The sequence below is a fragment of the Arvicola amphibius genome, chromosome X (assembly GCF_903992535.2).
Source record: "Arvicola amphibius chromosome X, mArvAmp1.2, whole genome shotgun sequence".
NCBI classification, from domain to species: Eukaryota; Metazoa; Chordata; class Mammalia; order Rodentia; family Cricetidae; genus Arvicola; species Arvicola amphibius.
In genome coordinates, this window is record NC_052065.1 from 58,664,117 (window position 1) to 58,688,853 (window position 24,737).

The window sequence follows — 24,737 nt, forward strand, 5'->3', positions numbered from 1 at the left end:
CATTTCTGTATTTCTGGCAAAGGTTAACCCTGAAACATCAGTTTACTAAGGTGACACAAAGTATCAGAAACTCACCTGGAGAATTCGCAAGTGCTTCCCTCTGCCTTGGCAAGGGTGGGGGTTTCTAGGCTCACTGGACTGGGTAACCTTTTCAGCTTTCACTTAGGCCCTGGTTCCCTCTCACTCTCGCAAAGCACTGTTGTCAATTCCTTCATCTCACGTGAAAAGCTTTCTCTATCTTTATTCTTTTATTTGTGTGTGTCTGCGCGCGTGTGCGCGCATGCGCGCATGTGTGCCAGGTGTGTGCAGTGCACGTGAAATCGGGAAGAGGGAGCATTTGGTAATCTGGAGCTGGAGTTACAGGAAATTGTGAGCCACCTGACATGGGTACTAGGAGCTGAGTTCGAGTCTTCTGGAAGAGCAGGAATTGTTCTTAACTGCCGAGTCATCTCCCCACCTTTCTCCATCCTTCTAAATTGTACCCAACTGAAGGCTGACATTTGAACTCAGAAGACATTAGCATTGTCACAAATGGGTTGGTTGAGTCACCTATTTTCTATGTAGATTTTTCCTGATTTTTGAGGCTCCCTACTTCCAAATCCTGACTGTTAAGTCTTATCTAAGAAGCCATCTGAAGGAACAGTGAGATGGGTCAATGGGTAAAGGTGCTTGCTCTCAAGTCTGCTAACCTGAGTTCAACCCCCAAGGCCCACATGGTGGAAAGAAATCACTCCCCCAAATTGTCCTGGCCTACACACACACACACACACACACACACACACACACACGCACGCGCGTGCGCACTTGCAGCATAGCATATGTGCCCCCCAAAATAAATAAAGTTGAAAAAATTAAAAGAAGCCTTCAGAATGAACTATCTCTAAGCGTGGAGTGATTTGTCATGTCTTGGTTGCAGTACAACGCTGCCCTACATTCTCCTCTAGTTATTTTTATATAAAAAAAAATCCCTTCTCATCCATATTTAGTTTAAAAGGCTTATTTTCGGGGGCAGACAGTGTGTCTTCTATTTAACTTAAATCTCCTAGGACAACTCAGAGAGTGCCTGAACTTAATCAATATGTACTTAGAACTATTTGCTCAAAGCAAAGACATGCTTTCCTTCGAAGCTCTGGAGCTCTATTTTACATCGATGCGGTATGACAGGAACATGAGAGCCGCAAATGTAACTTTAAACTTCTAGCCAGCCAGATGGCAGATAATGGCACTTGCTGCACAAACCTGGCAACCTGAGTTTGATTCCTGGAACCCATGTGAAAGTGAAAAGAGAGAACGGACTCTCCAAAGCTGCCCTCTGACCTCAGCACATGTGACGACATGCCATGTGTGTCTAAACACATGTATATTACAGGCACACATTAAATAGTTAACAATAATAGATGTATAATATATTTACTTTAAATATATTGGACCAGGAATGTTGGTAGCGCGCTCATGTAGTAGACACAAGGTTCTCTGTTCAATCCCCAGCACCAAATAAACCAGGTATGATTGTACCCCGCACCACTAGGAAGGTATAAGCGTCACTCAAGAGGTGGAAACCGAAGATCAGAAGTTCCATATCATCCTTGTCTATATAGCAAGTTTGAGAACATGTTTCAAAAGAAAGGAAGGAAAGAAAGAAGGAAGAAAGAAAGAAACTAGTTGGCACACATTTTGAAAAATAAGAAACAAGATTTATTTTTAAGAATGCATAACTGAATATACGAATATATATTATTGGGGTGGGGCGCTGGGAGTGCAGTTCAGTTGGTGGAATGCTTGGTAAGGATGCAGGTGTAGGTTGTGTAGGTTTGACCCCCAGCACCACACAAACAGAATATGGTGGCACATTCTTATAACCTCAGCACATGGGATCAGAGGTTAAAGGTCATCCTCCTTCGAGGCCAGCCTGGATTACATGAGACCCTGTCTCAAAAAATATTGTCATTCAACATGTAGCCAAAATGTTAAGATATTTTACATGTCTTGATTATGACATTGAGGTATAGTTTACTTTTTACAACACATCTCAATTTAAAATAGCCACATCTAAGCACTAGGTGGCCACCTAATAAACAGCGCCATCCTGCAATTCTGCTTTGCAAAGAGATCACTTTATTTTCTATTCGTATCATGATGACTCTGGGTAACTTAATAAGTACTCAAGACAACTAGAACATATCAGATTCATTCTGGTAAGGTAGATTTGTATATCACTAGCTACTAATGCCGGTGATCCGTGCTGTATGCATGCACAGAAGAAACTGTCGGCTGGCTGAAAGGCGCGGAGCACGGGGAACAAGAGTCAACGATTGCCAGAAGTAAAGTGTGACTTCAGAAGAAAGTGACAAGAAAGAAAGGCAGCCGGCTGTTGGCAGATAGGAGTTGCAAGTTTCCAAACGTTTGGGATCAAAGAGAGAGGCCTCATAGGGTGCCGCCCCAAAGAGCATCTGAGTGTGTGGGGACAGAGGCGGGAAGGGGAACCGGTGGGTGAGTATTGGTTGGGAGCAAGCAAGAATGGTGGGGACGGAAGACGGACAGGAGAGGGCGCCGGCTAGGGCAAGCAAACCCGCGAACCAAGAGAGAGTGGCCCTTGGGTGCCGGGACTCTACTTGGGGACCGACTTGACTTGCGAGGGAAGGCCGGCGGCTGACCCAACCCGCGCCGCACCCACGGTCGCCCTCTCAAGCTGGCTAGCGCTCGGAATTCAGCCCTGCCACTCCCGGGTCTCAGAGTCCTGGGAACTTGCTAATCCACTTATGGCCTCCTCGAGCCCATCTTCAGTAAAACAGCTTCTACAACTTTAAAACAGGCTGACTGCTGAAAATGAGTCCATGGAAACGGTTGCCAGGGTCCGTAAACTACTACTCCCAGAAGTCATTTAGGACACTTTGGTAACAAGCAATTGGCCAATGATGTACTGTTTCCTGTGTCGTGAGACCTTTTGGGCTCTTACTGAGTTTACCTTTGACTTCGGTCAGAATTGTTCCGGGTTTCTTTCTCCCACAAGATGGCAGCGTCTGAAGACGAGTTACTGCTACCGCGGCTTCCGGAGCTCTTCGAAACCAGCAAAAAACTTCTGGAGGAAGTGGAAGTAGCGACTGAACCTTCCGGCTCCCGCACAATCCAGGATAAGGTGTCCAAAGGACTGGACCTCCTTGCAAAGGCTTCTGGAATGTTATCGGAACTTGATTTGTTCAGGTATGGGGGAGAGGGTAGTAACCGCAGAGCATGATTGGTTAGCAAGGGTGGAGCCATTGCGCCTGGGTGGAAAGGACCTTTTAGGCTAAACTCGCGTGCTTCTTGCTTGCTCACTCTGTGTGCATTCTTTTCATTGTCCACATCTCTTCTGAGATGGTTAATATCCCAGGACAATGCTCCCTCGTGTACGGCTGACTGCCTCGGCCTTGGGTATGCAAACTCAGCCACTTTCTTTTAATCTGGCCAATGCTGCTGTCTTCGCAACACTCTCTGCAAACTCTGTTCTTCCCCAGAAGCAAGAGCCACAGTTTAATGCTCAGCCAGGCTTCACGGCCTCCTCTTTGCTCTTTCCAGCCGCAATGAAGATTTGGAAGAGATTGCTTCCACCGACCTGAAGTACCTGATGGTGCCAGCGTTGCAAGGAGCTCTCACCATGAAACAAGTCAACCCCAGCAAGCGTCTAGATCATTTGCAGCGGGCTCGAGAACACTTCATAAATTTCTTAACTCAGTGTCATTGCTACCATGTGGCAGAGTTTCAACTACCCCAAACCAAGAATAACTCAGCTGAAAATAACACTGCTAGCACCTCCATGGCCTATCCAAATCTCGTTGCTATGGCATCTCAAAGACAGGCTAAAATAGAGAGGTGGGTCAATGGCTGTAATTTGAGGGCTGCAGTGCTGATGGGGGTGCATGTGTTTGTGTGTGTGCGTGTGAACTACAGAATAGTGTATGCCATTCTCGTGGTTCTTTATTGAACATCGGCCATGGTAAAAGCAAACTTTCCAGAGTCTTGAGAAGCCTCTGCCATTGTTGAGGGGATTGTACCAAAACTACAGGATTTCCTCACCCCCCAACACACACCTTATGGTTGCCGATAGTAGCGGTGTTTACTATCCTGACCTTCTGAATTAGCAAAGTAAAGTATATCCTGACATAATGCTGTCTGTATGGGGTAAATATCGCAGATGTAGAAAGTATTCTGTTCTATTTATTGAGCAGTTCTCATCAGGAGTACAAGCTGAGATGTGTAATGTCCTTAATTAATTATAGCCCTGGCACAGCATCATGTAACCTTGATATTGTTTACTTAGTTTTAAAAAAAATCAGTGAATGCTCAGTGTCTAAGAACAAAGTTAAGCGCTGGGGATGCAACCTGTTTGGGTGTTTGTATGAATGTGGGTGATCATTGGGTTCTGGTGTGGGCAGGTGGCATAGAAATAATGCGAGTATAAGACGGTACGAGGAGAGATGCATGGGCACTCTGAAGAAAGCAGTTCAGGGAACAAGGGAGAAGAACAGGCTCCCAGGAAAGGGGATTTCTGTTCTAAGGTGGAAATGTTAGCCCAAGGAAGGAGAGAGGAGGGGTTAGCCCAACGAAGTTACGGCGTCAGTAAAGCCACAAAGACGTTAAATAAACAGTACTAGTGGGGCTGTGTGGGAAGAGAAAAAGCGTCCCCTCCCAAGCAGCAAAATAAGGCTAGAGCAAAATGGCAGTGGAGAGCGGGCAAAGCTAATGATGAAGAGTGTTGTAGGGCTCACATCAGAGAGAGCTTGGGATGTGATGGGGAAGGAGCAAGCTTGAGAGGGCGTTTGAGTCCCGGCTCCATCATTACTCTGGGATTTGGGGCAAATCACTTCATTTCCCCCAGGTCTAAAATTGAGATAATAAGTACCTTTTCATAGACTATTATATGGAGGACTAGCAGACATACATATAAAGCTCTTAGTGCAGCTCAGTAGCTGGCACAGTGGGCATTCGAGGTCAGGTGTAGTTATGTATTTGTAGTTAAAAGTCAGGTCACAGAATCGGAGCTCTGGGGTTGAGTTTCAGCTTTCCTTACGGGTCACTGGACTTTGGGGTAAGTTATTTAGCCTATCTAAGCCTCAGCTTCAGTCCTATGTGAAATTAAATAACAATGGTCCCAATTTAATATGGTGAAGAAGCAGAAATTGGCCCAGCACCCATGAGTAAACAGACAGCAAAGTTGGGTTATAAATAAAAAAATATAAGGACAAGGAGTTGGGGGGAATTAGAGTAAATCTGGGAGGAGTTGGGGATGAATATGATCAGAACACACAGTATGTGTATGAAATTCTGAAATATTTCATAAAAATATATTTAAGTTATAAAGTAAATTAGGATGGGGAGAGCGTAAAATCGGTACTGTGGCATATTGAGTTTGCGGTACCTACAAAACGTCTCTGTAGAGATGTCCGACAGAATGAAACTCAGAGAGGTCAGGCTTGGACTTTAGAAGGTTGAGAATTAGGTTATTTGACCTTCATATAGGTGATATGAAGCCCTTCGTGAATGCCGGGAACTGTTCTAGATGTTAGCAAACCAGCCAAAGTCAGCGCAGTCACGAAGCTTTGATTGTGGTAGACACAGACAGTGAGCTGGAAAATACACTCAGCCTAGCACCCAAAAGGCACCAGTGTCGACTCATGCATGGCACATGTGCACACGGAAACACGCAGGAAACAGAGGAGAGGAAAATTGGAATTTCTCAAGTTCAGGTGCTAAGGGTATGAAGAGTAATAAAATGTAGGTAGGGAACAGTTCAGTCACAGTGAATGAGTTTTCAAAACCGTGGGCTAGACTGAGACAAAATGGATTTCAGAAGCTAAGGCAGTTAGTTAGTTAGTGACGTTTGTGTCCCGATAATTACCCCCAGGAGAACCAGAAGAGATGGAGGGAGGTAGGGGAGTGACAAGAGCTGGCTGGAGGGATGAGGCAAAGGTTCAGACACAATGGCCTGGGAGAGGAAAGATCTCTAAAAATAGAAGCTGTAGACTTCCTGAATGTGAAAGCAATAATACTCATTGTTGAAAAATTTGCAAAACATTTTTAAATCAAAAATAAGCCTTAATCTTAGCATTCGTAGATGTCATTGTTAACTTTCTGCTGTATTTTCATTGAAATATTGAGGTATATAGTTATTTTAGTTAAATTATGAACAATACTGTAAATGCAGCCTTTTATCCTGGTTTTAAAACATTAACATTGTGAGCATTCCCCTGTCATTTGAAACCATATTTGATGGGTTTGTAATATTCTATTCTATAGTTGTACCATAATCACTTAAACTATTATTGTCAAGTATTTAGATCCTGTTTTGTTTCATTAGCTTGCATTTGGGGGTATGGTTTTGTTTGTTGCTTGTTTTGTTTTTGATGTGTGTATGTGTGTGATGCTAAGTGAACAAACATTTGTACTCCTTTGCTTACTGTTTCCTTGGAATAGATTCCTCTTTGAATATTTTAAGACTCTTGATGTGTGGCAACAATATTGCCCTCCACAAGAACGAAGTCTTAAAGTATTTCCCATTTCACAAGTCCTGGATGTTAACACTAGAAAGTTCAATTAATTAAATAGAAAAAGGTATCCAAGTTTGATTGACATTTCTCTGGCCTGTAATCTTGATCTTTGAACATTTAAAAAAAAACCTGTGTGACAGGTGAGTTGTCAACGCTGCATTTATACTAATGCTCCTGGACTCATGTAACTGTCCTCTATCTCTTCTGACCATGGTTCTAACACCATTTATGGGTAATTCCACATGTGCTGGCTTTTCCTGTTTCTTTCTTCTCCTTTTCTGCTGTGGTGCTAGGGGTTGATTCCAGGGCTTCATGCATACTAGGGAAGCACTCTGCATCTCCAGCTCGAGGCCTGGCTTCTCACTCCAAGTGTGCCCACATACCCGGTCGCCACTGTTTAAGTACACTGCCGTTCACCTGGATGTGTAAGCAGGAAACCTCGAAGGTAGCTTCAAGACCTACCTTTTCTGCATTTTGTCATGTAGTCCATCAGCAAGGCCTGTCAATTCTAGCAACGGAAGGTGTCTTTTCCTGTTGTCTTCCATCTCCGCTAGCACACTTTGGTCTACGCCCTCAGTACCTCCCGAGCTTAGGTAACCAAGGGCCTGTGTAATCAGGTATCTGTTTCTCCAGTCTCCTCACGTGTGATTCTTCACTTGTTCACTGGACCCCAGCTACATTGACTGCCATCCAGGTCTCTGAAAGACCAGCTCCTTCTGTCTTTGTACGGGCTGTTCTTTTTATATTAACTACTCTTCATATGGCCGATTCTTTGTTGTTTAGGTCTCAGCTTGAATGTTGTTCTTCTGCGATCCCTTTCCACACCAGTCTCTTTAAGTAGTTAGCACCTATCATTTTCTCTTCCCTCCACGTTTGTTTGCTTCGTGGCGTGTAGCTCACGTGCAGCTATGGCATTTCCCATCTTCTCAGGTTTGTCTCTCCCCTACTAGAATGTGTGCTCCCTCGGGGTAGGAGCCATTTCTCTCTTGTTCACTGTGGCATGCCTAGCACAGGGCCTGGCGTGTACCGCGTCCTTCACCAGTGTTTCCTGTTGACCAATAGGAGAAAGAACATGGGCCTGTCGCAAACAGACGTAGACTGCAGTGTGCACAGGAAAGAGCTGGTGCTCTGGTCCAGGCTGAAGACTAGCGTGAGCAGGTCTGCTTGAAGGACTGTGCAGTGAATACTGAAAGGAAACAGTTGGGCCACGCGTTACCAGTAGGGCGGCTGGAGTGACGCGATAAAAGGGAACTTAGAGCTATCACAAACACTGCTTTTGGCTTTTATAAGAAGCATTTGTATGGCTAGAGAACTTACCCAGGGCAAATTTTGGTAGCTCAATCTCCCATATGGCAAACAAATAAAACCCCAAATTATTCAGACTCTTCCTTTCTGTAACTCCTTCTGCCCATGATTCTAGATGCTGAGACTGTCCTAAATAAAACACCTAAATGGCATGTCTTCTCTCATATCTGCTTCCCTGTGCATATTCTCTCCATCATCTTTCAGGACTAAGTCTGAGTGTGGTTGAGTAACAGCACCTCCCTTATTTTAACAGAAATGAAAGAAGCTGGGTAAGTAATCAGACCATAAGGCTTAGTGGATTTAGGTTTGAAAGTGACAGCTAGCTAGACGGCCTCTTTTCTAGACAAATGGAAATATGCGACCAAAACTTGGGAATCTGGCTGTGACTGATGCAAAAAAAAAAAATTTAGGTGCTCTCTACCTTGGTGAGTATAGATGTTTTCCAAGGAAAGACATAGGGAAGAAAAAGCTAAGAATTAAGTGTTGGGGGCAGGACAGGGGAGAAAAAGAAAGGAATAACTATCAGAAGAGATGCAACAAAGTACCAATAGAAGAATTTACAGAGGCAAAATGTTATAACAATTCTAAGGCCTCTCCCTACATACCCGCCTACACAACCACACACACCCCTACCTACCTTAACACATACTTTAATTCCTAGTCATGCTCTTTAGCATAGTATAATTATGTCAGTCTCTAGACCTGGAACTTCTTAAGGTCGGAGGCCTTGACTAGTAGTGTAGTAGTATTCTAACTGTATTGAACTGTATTGTATCTCATGATGCCCAGCCCAGTAATTTGATCATAGTTAAAGCTTGGGGTTCTTGGAAAGATAGAACTATTCCAAATGGAAGCAATATAGCATTGCGAAAACTGATTCTTTGGAATCAGACCATCTTGGTGTAACTAAATTCTACTGCTTAAGAGATGGGGCATTATCTGCTCCCATTCCCTCCCCACGCTGTGTTCTTATCTACTAGTGATGTTTGTATTGCTATTTACAAAAAAATTTTCTTGAACATTTTTTCCATTTGCTCCTCTCACAACCCCATGAAGTCGATCCACATTATACAGATATGGGGATGTGCTTTACAAATTGCCTTAACCAAAATTACGTAAGTAGTAAGGGTCAGGCTAGAAGTGAAACTCGGGTTTTCATATTTCCAGTTCTAGTGCTGTTCCTTCTCAAGCATAAAAGAGTGGTCACTGGAAAGGGAGGGAGGGAGGAAGGAAGGAAGGAAGGAAGGAAGGAAGGAAGGAAGGAAGGAAGGAAGGAAGGAAGGAAGGAGGAGGTTGCAGAAAGATGGGAAGAAAACAGAGCGAAAATGCGTAGCCATGAAGAAGGAAGGCGGGTAACTGACTGAGTCCTGAAAGAAGTAGTTCGGGACAAGATGGATAGGAAACCAGGGTGAAAGGAAAGATGAGGACTGGGAGGAAGGGTGAAGCAGAAATTTGAAGATAGAGGGGAAATGGGTGTTATAACTGCCTGGCCACCAGGCAAGCGTGATGCTGGTATGGAAACTACAGAAGGTAATCATGTCTGATAGCAGACATTTGTGGTACCCCGTTTGCCACAGATTTGTAATTCCTTAGCACTGTAACTGCTTGGAAAGAGCACAAGGAATCGCCCAAGGCAGGGTGGTTATAGGGCTAAGGGATTCTAAGTTAACAGTTGGTCCACCCTGGGGAGCCTACTACACTGATGTAGTCTAGGACAGTGGTTTTCAATCTGTCCTTCAGAGCCTTGGAGTTCCACCAGTGAGTTATGTTGGGAGCCTTCCTCTAATGTTTTTCAAAGCACATTTTTATTTGTATATTACTTACTAGGTTCCTATTCAAATTCTCATTTGAAGAAAGTGCCTTATCTAAGGGAAAAGATTTTGTGCGTTATTGTGTGTCTGTGTGTTGTTTTTAAGCCACTAGCCTAAAAGAACAGGTGCTGAAGAGCCAGGAGTCTAAAGGATGGGAAAGAGCTAAGTCACAGAAGCAAGGAACGGACCAAAGTGCATGTGTTGAATGATTATGGAGAAGGAGAAAAGCCAAACAACTTTATTTAAAGGACTACTAGACTCACCCAGAATTCACCCTGGAGTGTAGACCTCCTAGGACCTTACCTGTTGTTTTCCTATGACATAGGCACCTCCATGGAAGAGCATGACTAGCTGTTTGTGGAGCCAAGTAAACAATCTCAAGTAATTTTAGTAGTAGCATTCCTGAGCTAGGAATTGGCCTTTGTATTGTTTTACCCAGACGGCTACATATGGTGATACTGTAGCATACAAGATGCTTTCTTGTTGGATGTGCAACAAAAAGAGCCTAAAAGTTTTTATAACAGTGTCTACAGTGCAGTGGTTCTTGACTTTGGGATCAAACCTCCTCTTGACAAAATAAGATGGAAAAAGGGGAGCAAGGGGGTGAGGAGATGAGAGAAGAGGAAGACATGCATGCGGAGGAAGGGAAGAAGATAATGCATCCGAGTAGAGTTTGTATAAACTTTGAGGAGTTCAAAGACCACCCTCCTCACCTTAAACTCTCTGTCGACTTGAAGCTAAGACCTTATCTAGGTACCCCCAAAGAAGAGCTTCCTATTCTGGAAGTGAGGAGTGGGGGTTCCAGGCAGAGCGATTTTGATAGACTTCTCCTGGAAACCATGGCATTTTTACTTGGTTCTTGTCTGTTGCAAGCCTTCACATCCAACGCATCAGTAACTATTGCCTGTTTCCTATTCTAATGCATCTGTCTCTTGCCACCTGCGCTGCTGTCTCCCTAAAGTGCTGGTACCTGACTTCCTTTCCCTGCTTTCTGTCTATTCTAGACGCTCCTTCTCCATGCACATTTGCTTTCCCCTTACTCTTCTTGGTATCAGGATCACTTCGACGCTACCTTCTTTTCTTGCTGGCTTTGCTCAGGCCTTCTCTTTGGAAGGGTGGCTTCTGCTCACTTTGGGTATACTAGCATGCCTGCTTCCATGCCGTTTTCCTCTCCATTCACCTTGCTTCTTACTGCTCCATAGCGTGTATTCTCGTCCAGCTTGTCATCTGTTCCCTTGGCTCTGCCTTCCTCCACTAGAATGAAAGCTGCTTGAAAGCAGGGGCCTTCTATTACAAACGGTCCCCGGCACTAGAAGTGCTCGCCGCACTCTGAAGATAATTGACAGATGAATGCTAGAGGAGGTACTAGAATGCATCCTGGAAAATGGCGGTCAAGATCATTGATTCTTAAAATTAGGTAGAGATGAGTCAGAAGATCTACCTCAGGAATGTTTTGCATGAAAGACAAAAGATGACCGATCAGCTTTTCCACAGTTTCATAAGAAGGCCTGCATCAGGGGCAGGTAAGCAGTGGCCTCTAAGGTTTTGGCTTTCCTTGAAGGTTCATCTTCGAAGTGGAGGACTTACAGGGAGCACTCTGGTGCTGAGCATCCAGCAGAGTGAGGACTGACGTGGCCGATGACTAGAGCATCTCATTCTGAAAGATAATGATAGGGCTCACTGAAATCAAGATGTGCCTAGGCTCGCTCTTGCTTTGTAATCTGGGGATTGGCTCTGGATTATAGAATCTATCCCTAGATCGTAGACTATTTCCAAGGTAGAAATTGGCACACATACTGCCTGGACAGCTGCAAACACAGACCTTACTGTAGCCTTCTTTTGAGGAAATCCGTATGTTTAAGTTCATGGGTAATGCTTTTCTGTGGAACAGATACAAGCAGAAGAAGGAGGTGGAGCATAGGTTGTCTGCACTGAAATCTGCTGTGGAAAGTGGTCAAGCAGATGATGAGCGTGTTCGTGAATATTACCTCCTTCACCTTCGGAGGTGGATTGGTATCAGCTTAGAAGAAATTGAAAGCATTGACCAGGAAATAAAGATCCTGAAAGAAAAAGACTCTCCAAGAGAGGTAAGCCTTGTCTTTGCCCCCAGAGCCATGGAAAGCTGCCGCCAGAAGTTCAAACATTCTGCAGGAGTGAACTCAAATCAAAGTCCTTAGCTGGATGTAGTGGTGCACACTTAGAATCCCAGCTACTCGGGAAACGGAGGCAGAAGGATCCCAAGTCTGAGGTCTGTCTGAGCTATACAGTGAGTTCAAATCCAAAGGAGTGACTTGAGATACAAAACAAAAATTAGAAAACACTGGAAAAGTAGCTCAGTGATGGAGAACTTGTCCAGCATGGACAGAGCCCTCATTTTATTCCTCAGCACCACAAACACTAAATCTTTCTAGGTCTTCGTAAAAACATTGTTGACTTTAGGGTAAGTGGAGAAAGGCTGGTGGTTGGCCAGGGTAGCTTTCTGATTCCTTATGGCAGCTGTCCCTGGTACTCTCTAATCTAAGGCACTTAATTGTAACTTGGTGGTAGCAAGGAAGTACTTTTCCTTAACATTGGATCTGATTTTGACTGTGGAAAGAAGGCCTAAGGAGGGAGGGGGCCGTTATAATCTACTTAATTATTGTAGAGAAGGGAAAGACCAGCATTAGAGTAAGTGGGGGAGTAGAGGAGGAGAGAGAAACCAGGAAGATGAAGCAAAGGAGTGGGGAATGTGTTTAGGTCGAGGAAAGACTTAGAACTTAGCCTTACACAGCTGCACACTCAGACCAGTTGCACACTCGTAGACCAGTTGCACACTCGTAGACCAGTTGCACACTTGTAGACTAGGTGATCGTCCAGGTAGGAGCCACTGCAGCAGGGCCGTCTTCATGTGCAGAATGCCCAGAAGACTACTTTAAACAATCTCGTGCAAGAGCGTTAGAGTAACTTTGACCGTGCTCACCCATCCCGGAGCTGCTTTAAGAGTATATGTTCTGTGGCCGCTTGCTCTTTGGGCAGGATGCAACATGAGCTGACTTGTTCAGCCACCACAGTAGTTGATCCGGGTCCTCGGCACAGCAGCTTTTTAGTTCGCCTTGTCCTAGTGAGCCTGGGCGCTCTCACCTGAGGAGAACACCAGCCTGGTCCTTCACATCAGATTTTCTAGCATTTCAAGGTTAAGGCTCTTCTGAGTCCTTCCCTGTCCCTGCCTTGCTGGGTGTATGTATTTTGGTTATCTGTTTGTTTTTGTTTTTTTTTAACTACCTCTCGTGGTATTGAGCTGGGTTCTGGAAGCAATACATGAAAACCAAATGAGCACCTTCTACTTAACCAGACTTTTCCTTTTTTTAAGTTTTTTTTTAAATTTTTTTAATTAATTAATTTATTTGTTTGTTTTAAGTCTTGTGAGGCAGGGTTTCTCTGTGTAACAGCCCTAGCTATCCTGGAACTAGCTCTGTAGACCAGTCTGGCCTCAAACTCAAAGATGTGCCTGCCTCTGCCTCCCGAGTGCCGGGATTAAAGGCGTGCACTTCCACCACCTGGCTACTTATCTATACTTTGTTCCAGCATGTCTGTATACCTTTATATACGAACCGCTGGTCTGTCCTTCCTCCCTTCACAGACAGGAATCAATCTCTAAAATACCCTAGAGGGTCTCAAAAATTAACAGCATAATTACATTTGCAAAGGCTTTTGGAAGAAAGGTCTTAATTCTTTTCCACAGAAGGTCAGGCTGAAGGAGCACAGCTCAGGGGTATATGTGGGACATAGCAGTAGGCTTTAGAATTTCCTTCTTTGGATGGGCCTATTTTGAAACCAAATGGTTTTTTTCCTTGTGGTAAGAAGTTTGCTGAGAGGACTTGCTCGCTCTCATTTTGGCAAAGTACTTAATACTCCTTAAGACTAATAAATAAAAGGAGCCATCAAGATAGTTGATAACCTGAGTCTGTACCCAAAAGCCACATGACGGAAAGGAAGAACTGGCTCCTGCAAACCATCCTCTGACATTCTCGCGGAACTCTCCCCCATAAGAAAAAAATGCGTGGAAACCAAAGGCACATAATAGAAAGGTGTAGATGTAAGTCACAAAACAATCCCACACCAGTTTGGAATTATGTTTAATAAAAGGGTTATTTATTTAAGGGGAAAACTTACAGATCACTGTCCTAGACAACAGGCCTCTGGCGACCAGGAACAGAGTCTAGCAGCTGGAAGCAGAGCCAGAAGCAAGAGAGAGACAGAGAGAGAGAGACAGAGACAGAGACAGACAGAGAGAGGGGGGGCTACCGCTGCATTTTAAAGCAAAAGAGACCACGCCCAAGTGGACTGGTATCTTAAAGGCTATTGGCTGAAGAAGCAGAAGGAGCCCGCAGCAGAAAGGGAGGGAATTTTGAGTGCAGAGCTTTTTCAGCACCAGAAGACTTGAAAGCCTATGTGATAAAATGGGTAAAATGGCAAATGCACCTCTAAAATGAATTTTCTCCTTAGGAATCAACTCCCTCATCTCTTCCAGAGAAGCCGCCAATGAAACCCTTCATACTCACGCGGAACAAGGCCCAAGCCAAGTAGGTAGTGCTGCAGACTGCCCTGCTTCGCAGCCCAGTTTTGAGGGTTCCATGCAATGCCCGGGTAAATTACAAAACAGACATGGGTTTTTTTTTCAAAGTCATGGCTTCGGCTGTGAATGATGCTCTTTTGGCCAAGAGCCTAAAGTTTTCCTGATACTTTCTCCATGGCTGGCCTCAGAAATTCCCTTCACATCAGGTTTTTAAAAAGCCGCTGTGACACAGAAAGAAAGCAGTCAGTCGAATGCAGAATTGCATGCTCTCCATGGTTTTTTTTTTTCCTGCCTTCGTGAGCAGCTCTCAGAAGGACATACCCGCCTGCCTGTGATTTAATTTTGCATAACTGACACTGTTCCACGGGGCTGCAGGAAAGTATTCTCTCTCCACGTTTCAGAACCGCCCCTGTCAATTGCTAATTGGCAGTGTTATTGTGGAATGCTGGCCCTTGGGATTGCCTACTAGGAGATGACCCTGGGCTGTCTACCCTCTCGCTCTCATGAATGCTCTGGACTTTAGTGCTTCCTTATGGATGCCCCCTTTTCGGCATGGCTGGAGGAGATTGTACAGGTCCTCAAAAGATTGCCATGTAGGGGAATAAGAAGGATATAAGCACCCGTCTCGCCATTAAAGAGGGAAGAGGCTATTTGATATTTCTGTTTCGTTCTCTAAATGGAATGTGGTTTTTGCAGAGTATTTGGAGCTGGTTATCCAAGCCTGGCAACCATGACGGTGAGTGACTGGTATGACCAGCATCAGAAATACGGAGCATTACCAGACCGGGGAATAGCCAAGCCGACATCAGGTATGGAGTGGGGGGAGGAAAATGTTTGTACTGCTGGTTCTTCACAATTAGAACCTGAGCAGAGCTAGTCTTAAGTGGAGAGTCTGGTAAGAGTCACCTAGGGCGTGTCATTTCACCATTGAAACAAATTGCAGATAATTCTCAACAGTGCCGTCTTCCGATCTCCAGTTCTGACGCGAGAACAGCAGCCAGATAGCAAAATCAAAAGCCCACTTGTGGTAATGGCAGAGCAGATGGTATCATGCTGGTCCCTGGGCAATCAAAACTTACAAGCTGAACAAAATATTTTTAAAAGGACAACTCCTTACATGTATTTGGAAAGTGACCAGAAGCATGCATAAACTGGAGGGCAGGCCACACTTGGAAAGAGTGAAGGGAACTTAAAATGCCTGGAAAGCAGTTCTGATGTTCTGTGTTCTTGCTGCCCAGTTTGGTTGTTAGATCATAGGAGATACTCAGAGGATTCTTTGAAAGGGAAAGATGGGCAAAGGGAAGAGCAGAGTGTGTGTGTGTGTGTGTGTGTGTGTGTGTGTGTGTGTTATGTAGCAGGAAAAACGTCACAAACAGGCATGGGGTGACCAGTACACTTTCTGCCACTTAACAGTGAGACATTGTCCACCCTCTGAGCCTTAGTTTCCTTGTGTCCTTGACTCTCTTAATTTTGTGAAGGAAGCATTCATATCTCCATAGAGATAGTCGTCTGTAAGAAGTGACTTAACCTGCCTTAAGTAATACAGTGGCCAGGCTAGGATTTAAATTCAGGCCTTCAACTTTCCAGTGTTAGTGCTCTTTCCAGTAGTGCAAGCATACACACGCACGAGCACACGTGCACCCGCACACACAAGCAGTGGCCATTTGAAAGGTGTCCTGTCTGGCTTTTTGTAAGCTTTTCACCTCTGGGTATGCTGTACTTTCATTACATAGCAGAGCTAAAACTCAGATAGAAATTTGTAGACTTACTGACTGGGGAATGAGAACACTGAGTTAAGGTGACCATAGCAACTGCAAAGTGATGAAAGATGTTCTAAAAAGAAGAGACCACACAGGGGGAGCCCTAATTAACCGGAGAATTTAACTGTTAGCAATGCAACAGAGATAAACAGGTATGTTGGTTCCAAACAGTTTCATGGTCTTCTAAAATTAAAAGTTACTATTCTCTAGAGGACCTTCCAAATCTCTGTAATCCAGATGCTCTTCAACTTACGTAACAGGGCTACGCCTTGATTAACCTGTGGTATCTTGAAATTATCCTGTCAAAAATAGCTTTAGGAGCTAGAGAGATGGCCCAGCAGGTAATGCTGCTGCCACAGAACCGTGAGAACTGGAGGTCAGATGCCTCGCACCCATGAGAATGCTAGATGGATATGCTGGTCTGTAATCTCAGCATTCCATGAGGCACAGGCGAAATCCCCAGAGCAAGCTAGTCAACTAGACCAGCTGAAACAGCAAGCTCTGGGCTCAAATGAAGGACCTTACTCCAGTATATGAGGTGGGGCAGCACCATCAACCTTTGGCCTGTACATGCACATGTGTGCATACACTCCACACACATGTAAAAACTGCCTTGACTACATGTAGCCCACTGAACCTTGCAGCTTAGCAGTATAGCACTATGGAGCAGGCTTTAAACTATTTCCACTAACAACACCTTTTTACCCAGGAGGTTTTTATGGGTCTATATGTATATAAAAATAGGTAGACTTGTGCCATTGAGACGGTCCTGCAGGTAAAGGCGCATGCTGACAACATCCCCAGGATGTTATGTGTGTCTGCCCAGTGTGGTAGTGAATGCACTGTCCTTCTGGAGCTGGGGAGGCAAAGACAGGAGGATCTCACCGGTGAGCCAGGCTAGCCAAATTGGTGAATTCCATGGTCATTGAGAGACTTTTCTTTGAAACATCTAAGGTGGAGTAATTCAGGAAGATACTCGGTGTCAACCTCTGGTCTCTGTGCACAGGCACACATATTCCCCACACGGGAAATTTTGAAAGCATGCAGAAAGAAAGCACACAGAGAGCAAAGACAGGAATTCTTGTTAATCTCCCATTAGAAACAACAGGAGTCAGAGACGGCATCTTAAAGTGCCCGGGGAAGATGGGAAATTGTAACCCTAGTAAACGAAGTGAAGACATGCTCCAAAGTGTGGTCAAGACGAAGTTGTTTCTTGTCGCTGTGTGGGGGAGAGAGCGCAGCTGTCCGGAGGAGTCCAGAGCAGGGAGAGAAGTGGTGGACTGAACATGGCCAGCAGACTGGACCGGACAAGGAGAGGAGAAAAAGACCTTCACAGTACATACCACAACACACACACACACACACACACACACACACACAGAGTAAGACAAGCCATAGACTAATACAAAGTATTTTAAAAGATAGATCTGCTAAGGGACTGTTACCCAAAGTATTCTCTTAAGATTCAATATTAAGAAAATGAACAGCCAGATGAAAAAAAATTGACCCGAAAAGATCTTAGATACTTCACTAAAGAAGATCTGCAGATGCTCTGTATCTCATCTATTGAAGTGGCCAAACCCAGAACACCCTAAGTGTAAATAAAACAAACCTTCAAATGAGAAATCAAGGATCAATGATCTTAGCACAACTGCCTACTATTAATAGGAAATTGTGTATTTTAGAATACAAAAATTTAAATATTACCAAAAATGAAAAAGCACTACAACCATGTACCATATTAACAGTAACTACAGTGCTATTAGATGAAGCCGGTTTCAAGAGAACGGGATAATTTAAAAGATCATTTCAGACTGATAAAAGAAAGGGGCAGTTGCCCAGGAAGACACCGGAACTGTAACTGTGAGTGCCTGTTGACAAGCTTCAGGTTGTAGGAGGACAGAAGTAATTAAATGGAGAAAGAGACAAACCTACAGTCACAATTGGGGTTCTGCTTTGAGTTCCACATGTTGAAAGCACGATCCCCGGTGCAGCAGGTAGGGCTTTGGGTAGTGAATGGATACCGGGGTCTTTGACTTCATCACTGGACTAATCTATTGGTAGGTTCATAATTTGGGGGTGGGGGCCTTGTTGAAGGGAATAGCTCCTTGAGGGCCCCTTCTCTCATGCTCCCACTCCGGTCCCTGGCTACCATGGAGCAAATAGCTTTGCTCCAACACATGCTCCTCACCATGATGTTCAACCTCACCTTGGACCCAAAGTTACGGGGACAACTTATGAAGAATTGGAGCAATGAGTCAAAACGGCTCCAATTGTTTTATTTTCAGCTATATTGTCAGTAGTGGGAAGCTGACCTACACAATTGAAAATATTAATGCCTTTTTAATAATTTATAGAATTATGTTTACTAGTATGGCTCTAGAAAACTCTGATCAACACTGTCAGTCACCATACACTATTTGGCATTTATAGAACTATTTCCAACAACAGCAAAAGAAACATTTTCAAATACACATGACACAATCAACATATAGGTCATCAGAATTTTCAACTGATTCTCAGAATCGAAATCACAGTGAATGTGTTTTTAGACCATAACATACCTGGGGAGTTCCACAAATATCTAGGAATTAACATGCCTTTAAGTAACCCATGAGTCAAAGGAAAATTGCGCTGGAAGAGCGCCAGAATTTGAGGGATACGATTGAAGGTGTGCTCAGAGGGGAGTATGTATGATGTTGAAAATGCAATGCTGGGGAGGAAAGACAGTGAAACCAGCCACCTGAGATCCTACTTCAGTTAGATGGGAGCAAAGGAAACAAGAAGTAAGCTCAAATGAAGGAAACAGGAAAGATGGGAGGTCTAAGAGAGATAGTTGATGGTGGTTCCACAGAAGTTGAATGCAGGCATACCACTCTGACCCCATGGTTTTACTTCTTAGTATAGACTAGTTGTTCTCAACCTTCCTAACGCTGCGACCCTTTAGTACAGTTCCCCTTTGATACAGTTTCTCATGTTGTGGTGACCCCCATCCATAGAGTTACTTTGTTACTGCTTCATAGCTGCATTTTGCTGCTATGACTGTTGGAGATGCAGGATATCTGATAACGTGACTCCAAGGAGGTCGCGACCCACAGGTTGAGAACCACTGGTATACACCCAAGGGGAAGAGACAATGTGTCCATAAAGTAACTATGAAGCCATAGCGTCATTGTTTTTAATAGCCCAGTGTGGATACAGTATGCCTGGCTGCCCATACATACCAGAATGGATAAGCAAGTTTTGGAGGATTCACATGATGAGCTGCTGCGTTAACTAGCTGGAGTTCTTCACTTGTAAGTGATTAGTGTAGCTGACGCACACCTAATTATTTATGAAAAGGCCAAAATACAAAAGCATGTATACAGTTCATTCACATAATGTTCAAAACAGGAGAAACATGTTGTATGTGCTGATTAAAAGCCAGTATAGTATTTGCCTTTAGTTGGGGATCAGAGATGCAATTGGACCTGAGGGGGCTTCTACAAAGTTAGTATTTCATATTTCTGTCTGGGGACCAGTTACATGAGCTTAAGTATGTGACAATTCACTGAGCTGCATTCACATTGTCTTTTACTTTTTTACATATGTTTATACTTAAAATGCGAAATAAACTTGAACAGTACAACACAGATGACAATGAATCCCTGTGACCCACAAAGTAAAGATAGGAAAAGGTAGATCATCTGTGCTCCATATGAGCAGATTACTGGTGTCTGTGCTGGAGGCACCAGGAGCTAACTACCTGGAAAAGCCAAGAATAATGAGTTTCAAAGTAGCGTAGTCAGTAACCGCAGCAGTGAGGCCAGTTTCGGAACATCACTTGGAAAGAGGGGAGGTTTTGCTGTCCGGTAAACTCTAAGCCAATGTGCTAAGTGGGAGCTAAGGAGGAATGAACATATAATACAGCCATGTCTTAAAATGAGGAAACGAGAAAGGTGTATGCAAAGAGCTCCAGCAGCCCTCAGTGATTACGTTGGTGGTGGTATTAGTGTAATTAACTATTCAAGGCTGTACGACATAAGGGAGTGTAAATGAGTAATTGCATGATAGTCTTACTCTGTCCTGTCTTTGACAACTAGGGATTTTTCGATTTAAAAAGGAAGTAACAGCAAGCAGTGGTGTATGTAATCCTGATATAAACACATAAAAATGTATACTTTATAATAAATGCACAGACCTTTGCTAGAAAAAAAAAGACTAGAAAAAAAGTGGCCTAGTAGTCACCATACCTACTAGCCTAAATTATGGCACTGAAGTACCATTCCCAGCCTGGCACAGTGGCATTGGCCTGGAATTTCAGCTCTCAGGAGCAGCAAGTAAAGACAACATGAGGTCAAGGCTAGCCTGGTCTCCACAGTGGGGTTCTGTCAAAAACAAAAGAAAAGAAAAAAATTCCTATCAAAAGAAAGCTGAATGTCTCAGAGAAATAGCTGTTTCTAATTCTGAAGAGAAATAGTCAAGATAAAGTTAGATAATGTGTTGAGAAGGATCGGGAAACTTCCATTTGCGCTAGCCAGTTTGGCTTCAGAAAGAATAATTGGGGCTCAGGGATGTAGCTCCGTGATAGAGCCTCCTGCTTAGTAAGTGCAGTGCCCTCTGTTTGCCCCCACCCCCAGGACCACAGGAAGAAAATGCGTAGTTAGAGCACCCACCTCAGTGTTTATGAAGCTTTGTGGTCACTCCCCAGCACCCTATACAAAAACAGCAGTTATCAGTAGCTCTAGTACATGTAACAACCAAGCCTTTCTTAGCAAATTGTTCCTGAATTCTTAATTGACATAGGAAAAAAATGTATAAGCTTACAGGTGTCATTCAATATTTCAGTATATGTGTATATTGTATAATGTTTTCAAATCAAGATAAACATAGCTGTCTCCACAACCATCATTTCATTTAATTAAAAACATAAAAATAGAAATACCATATGATCTAGCAGTCCCACTACTGGGCAAATATCCAAAAGAAAACATTCAAAGTCCTAGCTTTTCTCTTCTTTTTGTGGCTGTAGGGGTGGAACCTTGGGCTTCACATGTGCTAGACAAGCACTCTCCTCTGAGCTTAACCTCCAGGCCTCCCATAGCTCTAGTTAGTTAGCACTATTTAAGGTTACCATTCTATGCAATAGAATACCAAAACTGGTCCTCCAGTGTAACTGTAACTCAGTACCCATTTATCCATCCCTCCCGCTCCTGTACTCTTTCCAGCCTCTGGTAACCGGTGTTCTCCTCTCAACTTTTTTGCTATCAATCTTTTTGATTCCGTGTATGAGTAAGATCATGCAGTACTTTCCTTTCTATGGCTGGCTTATTTCATTTCATGCTCTCCAGTTCCATCCATGTCACTTCAAATGACAAGATGCTCATCCTTTTGAAGTCTCTGAATAGTGTTCCCTTATGTACTTGTAACACATTTTCCTTATCCATTCTTCAGGTGATGGACATTAGGTTGATTGCATTTTTTTTTTTACGCTGTGAGTGAACATGACAGTGGTTAATGTCTCCTTGACAGACTGATGTCATTTCTTTTGGGTATTTGCCCAGTAGCAAGATTGCTAGATGATGTGGTAGTTCTGCTTTTCATTTTTAGGTAGCTTCCCTACTGTTTTCCACAGTGAGAATACTAATTTATAACCCGCCAACAATGTTCAAGTGTTCTTTTCCCCCCACATCCTTTCCAGAATTTATGTTTTCCATTTTTGATCATAAGCTTTCTTTTTTTTTTTCTTTTTTCTCAAGACAGAGTTTCTCTGTAGCTTTGGTGCCTGTCCTGGAACTAGCTCTTGTAGATCAGGCTGGCCTTGAACTCACAGAGATCCACCTGCCTTTGTCTCCTGAGTGCTGTGATTAAAGCCACCACCACCCTGCTGATCATAAGCTTTTTAACTGAAGTAAAACTGAGTCTTATTGTAGGTCTGGTTTGCGTTTTTCTAGTAACTAATAAATCTTCATATATTTATTGGTTCATTGTATGTCTTCTTGTGAGAAACGTCTACTCAAGTCTAGTAAGTCTAGTGCGCATTTTTAAATTAGATTATTTGGAGGGTTTGGTTTCTTTGTTTTTATTTTTGTTTTGGTTTTGTTTTGTTTGCTATTGTATATTCTGGATATATGCCCCTTACTAGATGCAGGCTTTTCTCCAAATTTGCAGGTTGATCTTTACTGTTGATCATTTTTTTTTTTTTTTTTTTTTTTTTTTGCTGTGCAGAACCTTTCGTTGCAGTTTGAGGTGATCCAATTTGTCTATTTTTGGTTTTGTTTCCAATGCTCGAGGCGGGGGCATGGGGAGGTCTTACCTAAAAAGTCCTTACAGGCCAGCAAGATGGTTCGGCTGGTGAAAGCATTTGCCACACAAGACTGATGACCTGAGTTCTGTCACCAGAGCCTACATGGTGGAAGGAGAGAAACACCCCCCACAAGTTGTCATTTTGTGGCAAACCTCCCCCTCAGAAACCCACTAAATAAATAAATGAAATAGAAAAACAAAGAAATCAGTTTTAAAACCCCTACTTCTTCCAATGTCTGAAGTGATTTCTCCTGTTTTCTTCTAGTAATTTTATATTTTCAGTCTGATATTTGACTATTTTCAGTAGGTCTTTTGTAACTGAACAATATAGGTCTAGTTTCATTCTTCTGCATATAGACAGCTAATTTTCCACACCATTTCATGCAAAAACTGTTCCCTGGGTGTGTTCCTAGCGCCTTCTGTGAAGATCTGTTGGCCATAGCTTCTTGAATTTACTTCTAGGATCTCCTCTTATGTGTTCCTTTGGTTCATGTATCAGTTTTTAGGTCATTACTATGCTAATTTTGTTATTATTACTTTGGTGTGTGTATGTCTGTCTGTTTCTGTTTCTCTCTCTCTCTTGTGTGTGTGTGTGTGTGTGTGTGTGTGTGTGTCTTTGTATGTATGATTTGTACATGGATATGCATCTAAGTGGAGACCAGAGATTGACATCAGGTGTCCAGTGTCTTCTTCAATTGCTGTCTGTTTTTTTGAGACAGACTCTCTAACTGAACTAGGTTGACTTGTCAATGAGCACCAGAGATCTGCGTCTCCTCCTCCCCAGTGTTGGAAATGTGGTCATGTATTGTTGTGTCCTTGCTGGGAATCTGAACTCGGGTCCTTATGCTTGTGCAACTAGCATTTACTGACTGAACTATCTCACCAGCCCCAAAGTATACATATTTTTCTCAGAAAATCCTGTGGGTGTTGTATTATTGAGATGTGAACGGAGATAAATATGAGGAAATTTATTGCAAAATTACTGGAAACCTGCAGACCTACAGCAATTAAATTCAAACTCTTGTTAAAAAATTTATCAAAGAATATGAAATTACAAAAAACACTCAAAAAACACTCAAGTCAAATATCAGAGTGGAACCATTTCTTTCATTTGATTCTTAAGCATGGTTGACAGTGTAAGAATTCTGTAACATTAACAAATTCAAGGAAAGTAAATACATGGAAAGATTGCGTGACAATAATAAAGGAAGTTGGGGCTAGCAAGATGACTCAACAATTAAGAGCACTCACTGCTCTTGTCAGCAAGAGCAGGCTCAGTTCCTGGTACCTACGTGGTGCCTCGCAACAACTTGTATCTCCATTTCCAGGGCATCTTCTGCCCTCTGAGGGCTCCCGGTGCTCATAACCCTTATGGAGATACATATACCTAATTTCTTTAACCTTAAGAAATGAATGAAGCAAATTGGTAGAGAAATCATTACCCTTATGGAGATACATATACCTAATTTCTTTAACCTTAAGAAATGAATGAAGCAAATTGGTAGAGAAATTATAATGCTACATACATCTCTGTAAATTCACAAATCATATGTATTTTTTAACTTCTATGATCTCAGGTTTCTAGGGCTTTTATTGTTGCTGGTGGGTAGGATTGTGGGGGTTATTTGTTTGTTTTTGTTTTGATGAAGGGGTTGTTGGTCATTTAGCAAGAATTCTTTCCCGAAATAGATTCCGTTAGTGAAGGACACCTCTATGATCTTGGCTTCTCTTGAAACTTCTAGAGGCATCTTTACTTGCTACCATTGCATAGCATGTAATATATTCAGTAATAGGCATGTTCTTCCCACTCATGCCATTCCTGGGCAGCTAGCTCTGTTCCCATTGTCTGGGGTTGTGCTCAGAACCAAGCTGAGCTCCCCTAATGTTGTGTTTTTGGTTTTCTTTCTCGTCTCTCTCATTTTCCTGTGCTAGCCGATTTGAAAAGAGCAGCTCAGCAGCAGGAAGATCAAGAACAAAAGGATGACGAGGGTGACGAGAAAACTCTGCACAGACTGCGAGAGTGGGATGACTGGAAGGACACCCATCCCAGGGGCTATGGCAACCGACAGAACATGGGCTAATCTTCCCGAAGGGCGAAAGGACAACATGGTGCACACCAAGGACAACCTCAGCAGGATGCAGTGAAGGCAGCCGTGCGGAATCTTGCTTTGCATTCTGTAGTGTCAAATAATTGCTTGTACCCTAGGTAATGACCAGAGATTTTGTTTGGCTTTGTTCTCATCATGGTGTAATGTGATTTCTCAAGTGGTCAGAGCATTAACAGCTCTATATAATCTATGACAGTATGAATTCATTCTCTTCGAAAAGTAATAAACCCCCCTCTATTATGTGGGCCTATGCACAGACGTGGGTATCAGTTGGTTTTGTTGTTTGTGGGGGAGCAGCAGGGCTTGGCAGTGGATCTCTGAGCATCTGGAAATCCTTGTCATATGCCTTCATTCTGAGCAAGAGTCCTGAACTGCCCATGCTTTCTCCT

The 24,737-nt window shown here is 43.3% G+C and overlaps 1 protein-coding gene across 1 annotated transcript; it reads left to right on the top strand.

Moving 5' to 3' along the window:
• Window positions 1-2,971: 2,971 nt before the first annotated feature.
• Window positions 2,972-24,606, top strand: Igbp1 (immunoglobulin binding protein 1). The gene is made up of 6 exons (XM_038316865.1): window positions 2,972-3,201; window positions 3,556-3,849; window positions 11,532-11,727; window positions 14,126-14,202; window positions 14,892-15,004; window positions 24,173-24,606. Exons 1-6 carry the CDS (start codon window positions 3,011-3,013, stop codon window positions 24,319-24,321), a joined length of 1,020 nt encoding a protein of 339 aa, XP_038172793.1. The 5' UTR covers window positions 2,972-3,010; the 3' UTR covers window positions 24,322-24,606.
• Window positions 24,607-24,737: the final 131 nt, after the last annotated feature.

Coding starts and splice junctions, on each gene's coding strand:
- Igbp1 (XM_038316865.1), top strand. CDS start 3,011: ATGGCAGCGTCTGAAGACGAGTTACTGCTACCGCGGCTTCCGGAGCTC. Junction 11,728..14,125: donor AAAAAGACTCTCCAAGAGAG/GTAAGCCTTGTC, acceptor TTTTCTCCTTAG/GAATCAACTCCCTCATCTCT. Junction 14,203..14,891: donor CGGAACAAGGCCCAAGCCAA/GTAGGTAGTGCT, acceptor TGGTTTTTGCAG/AGTATTTGGAGCTGGTTATC.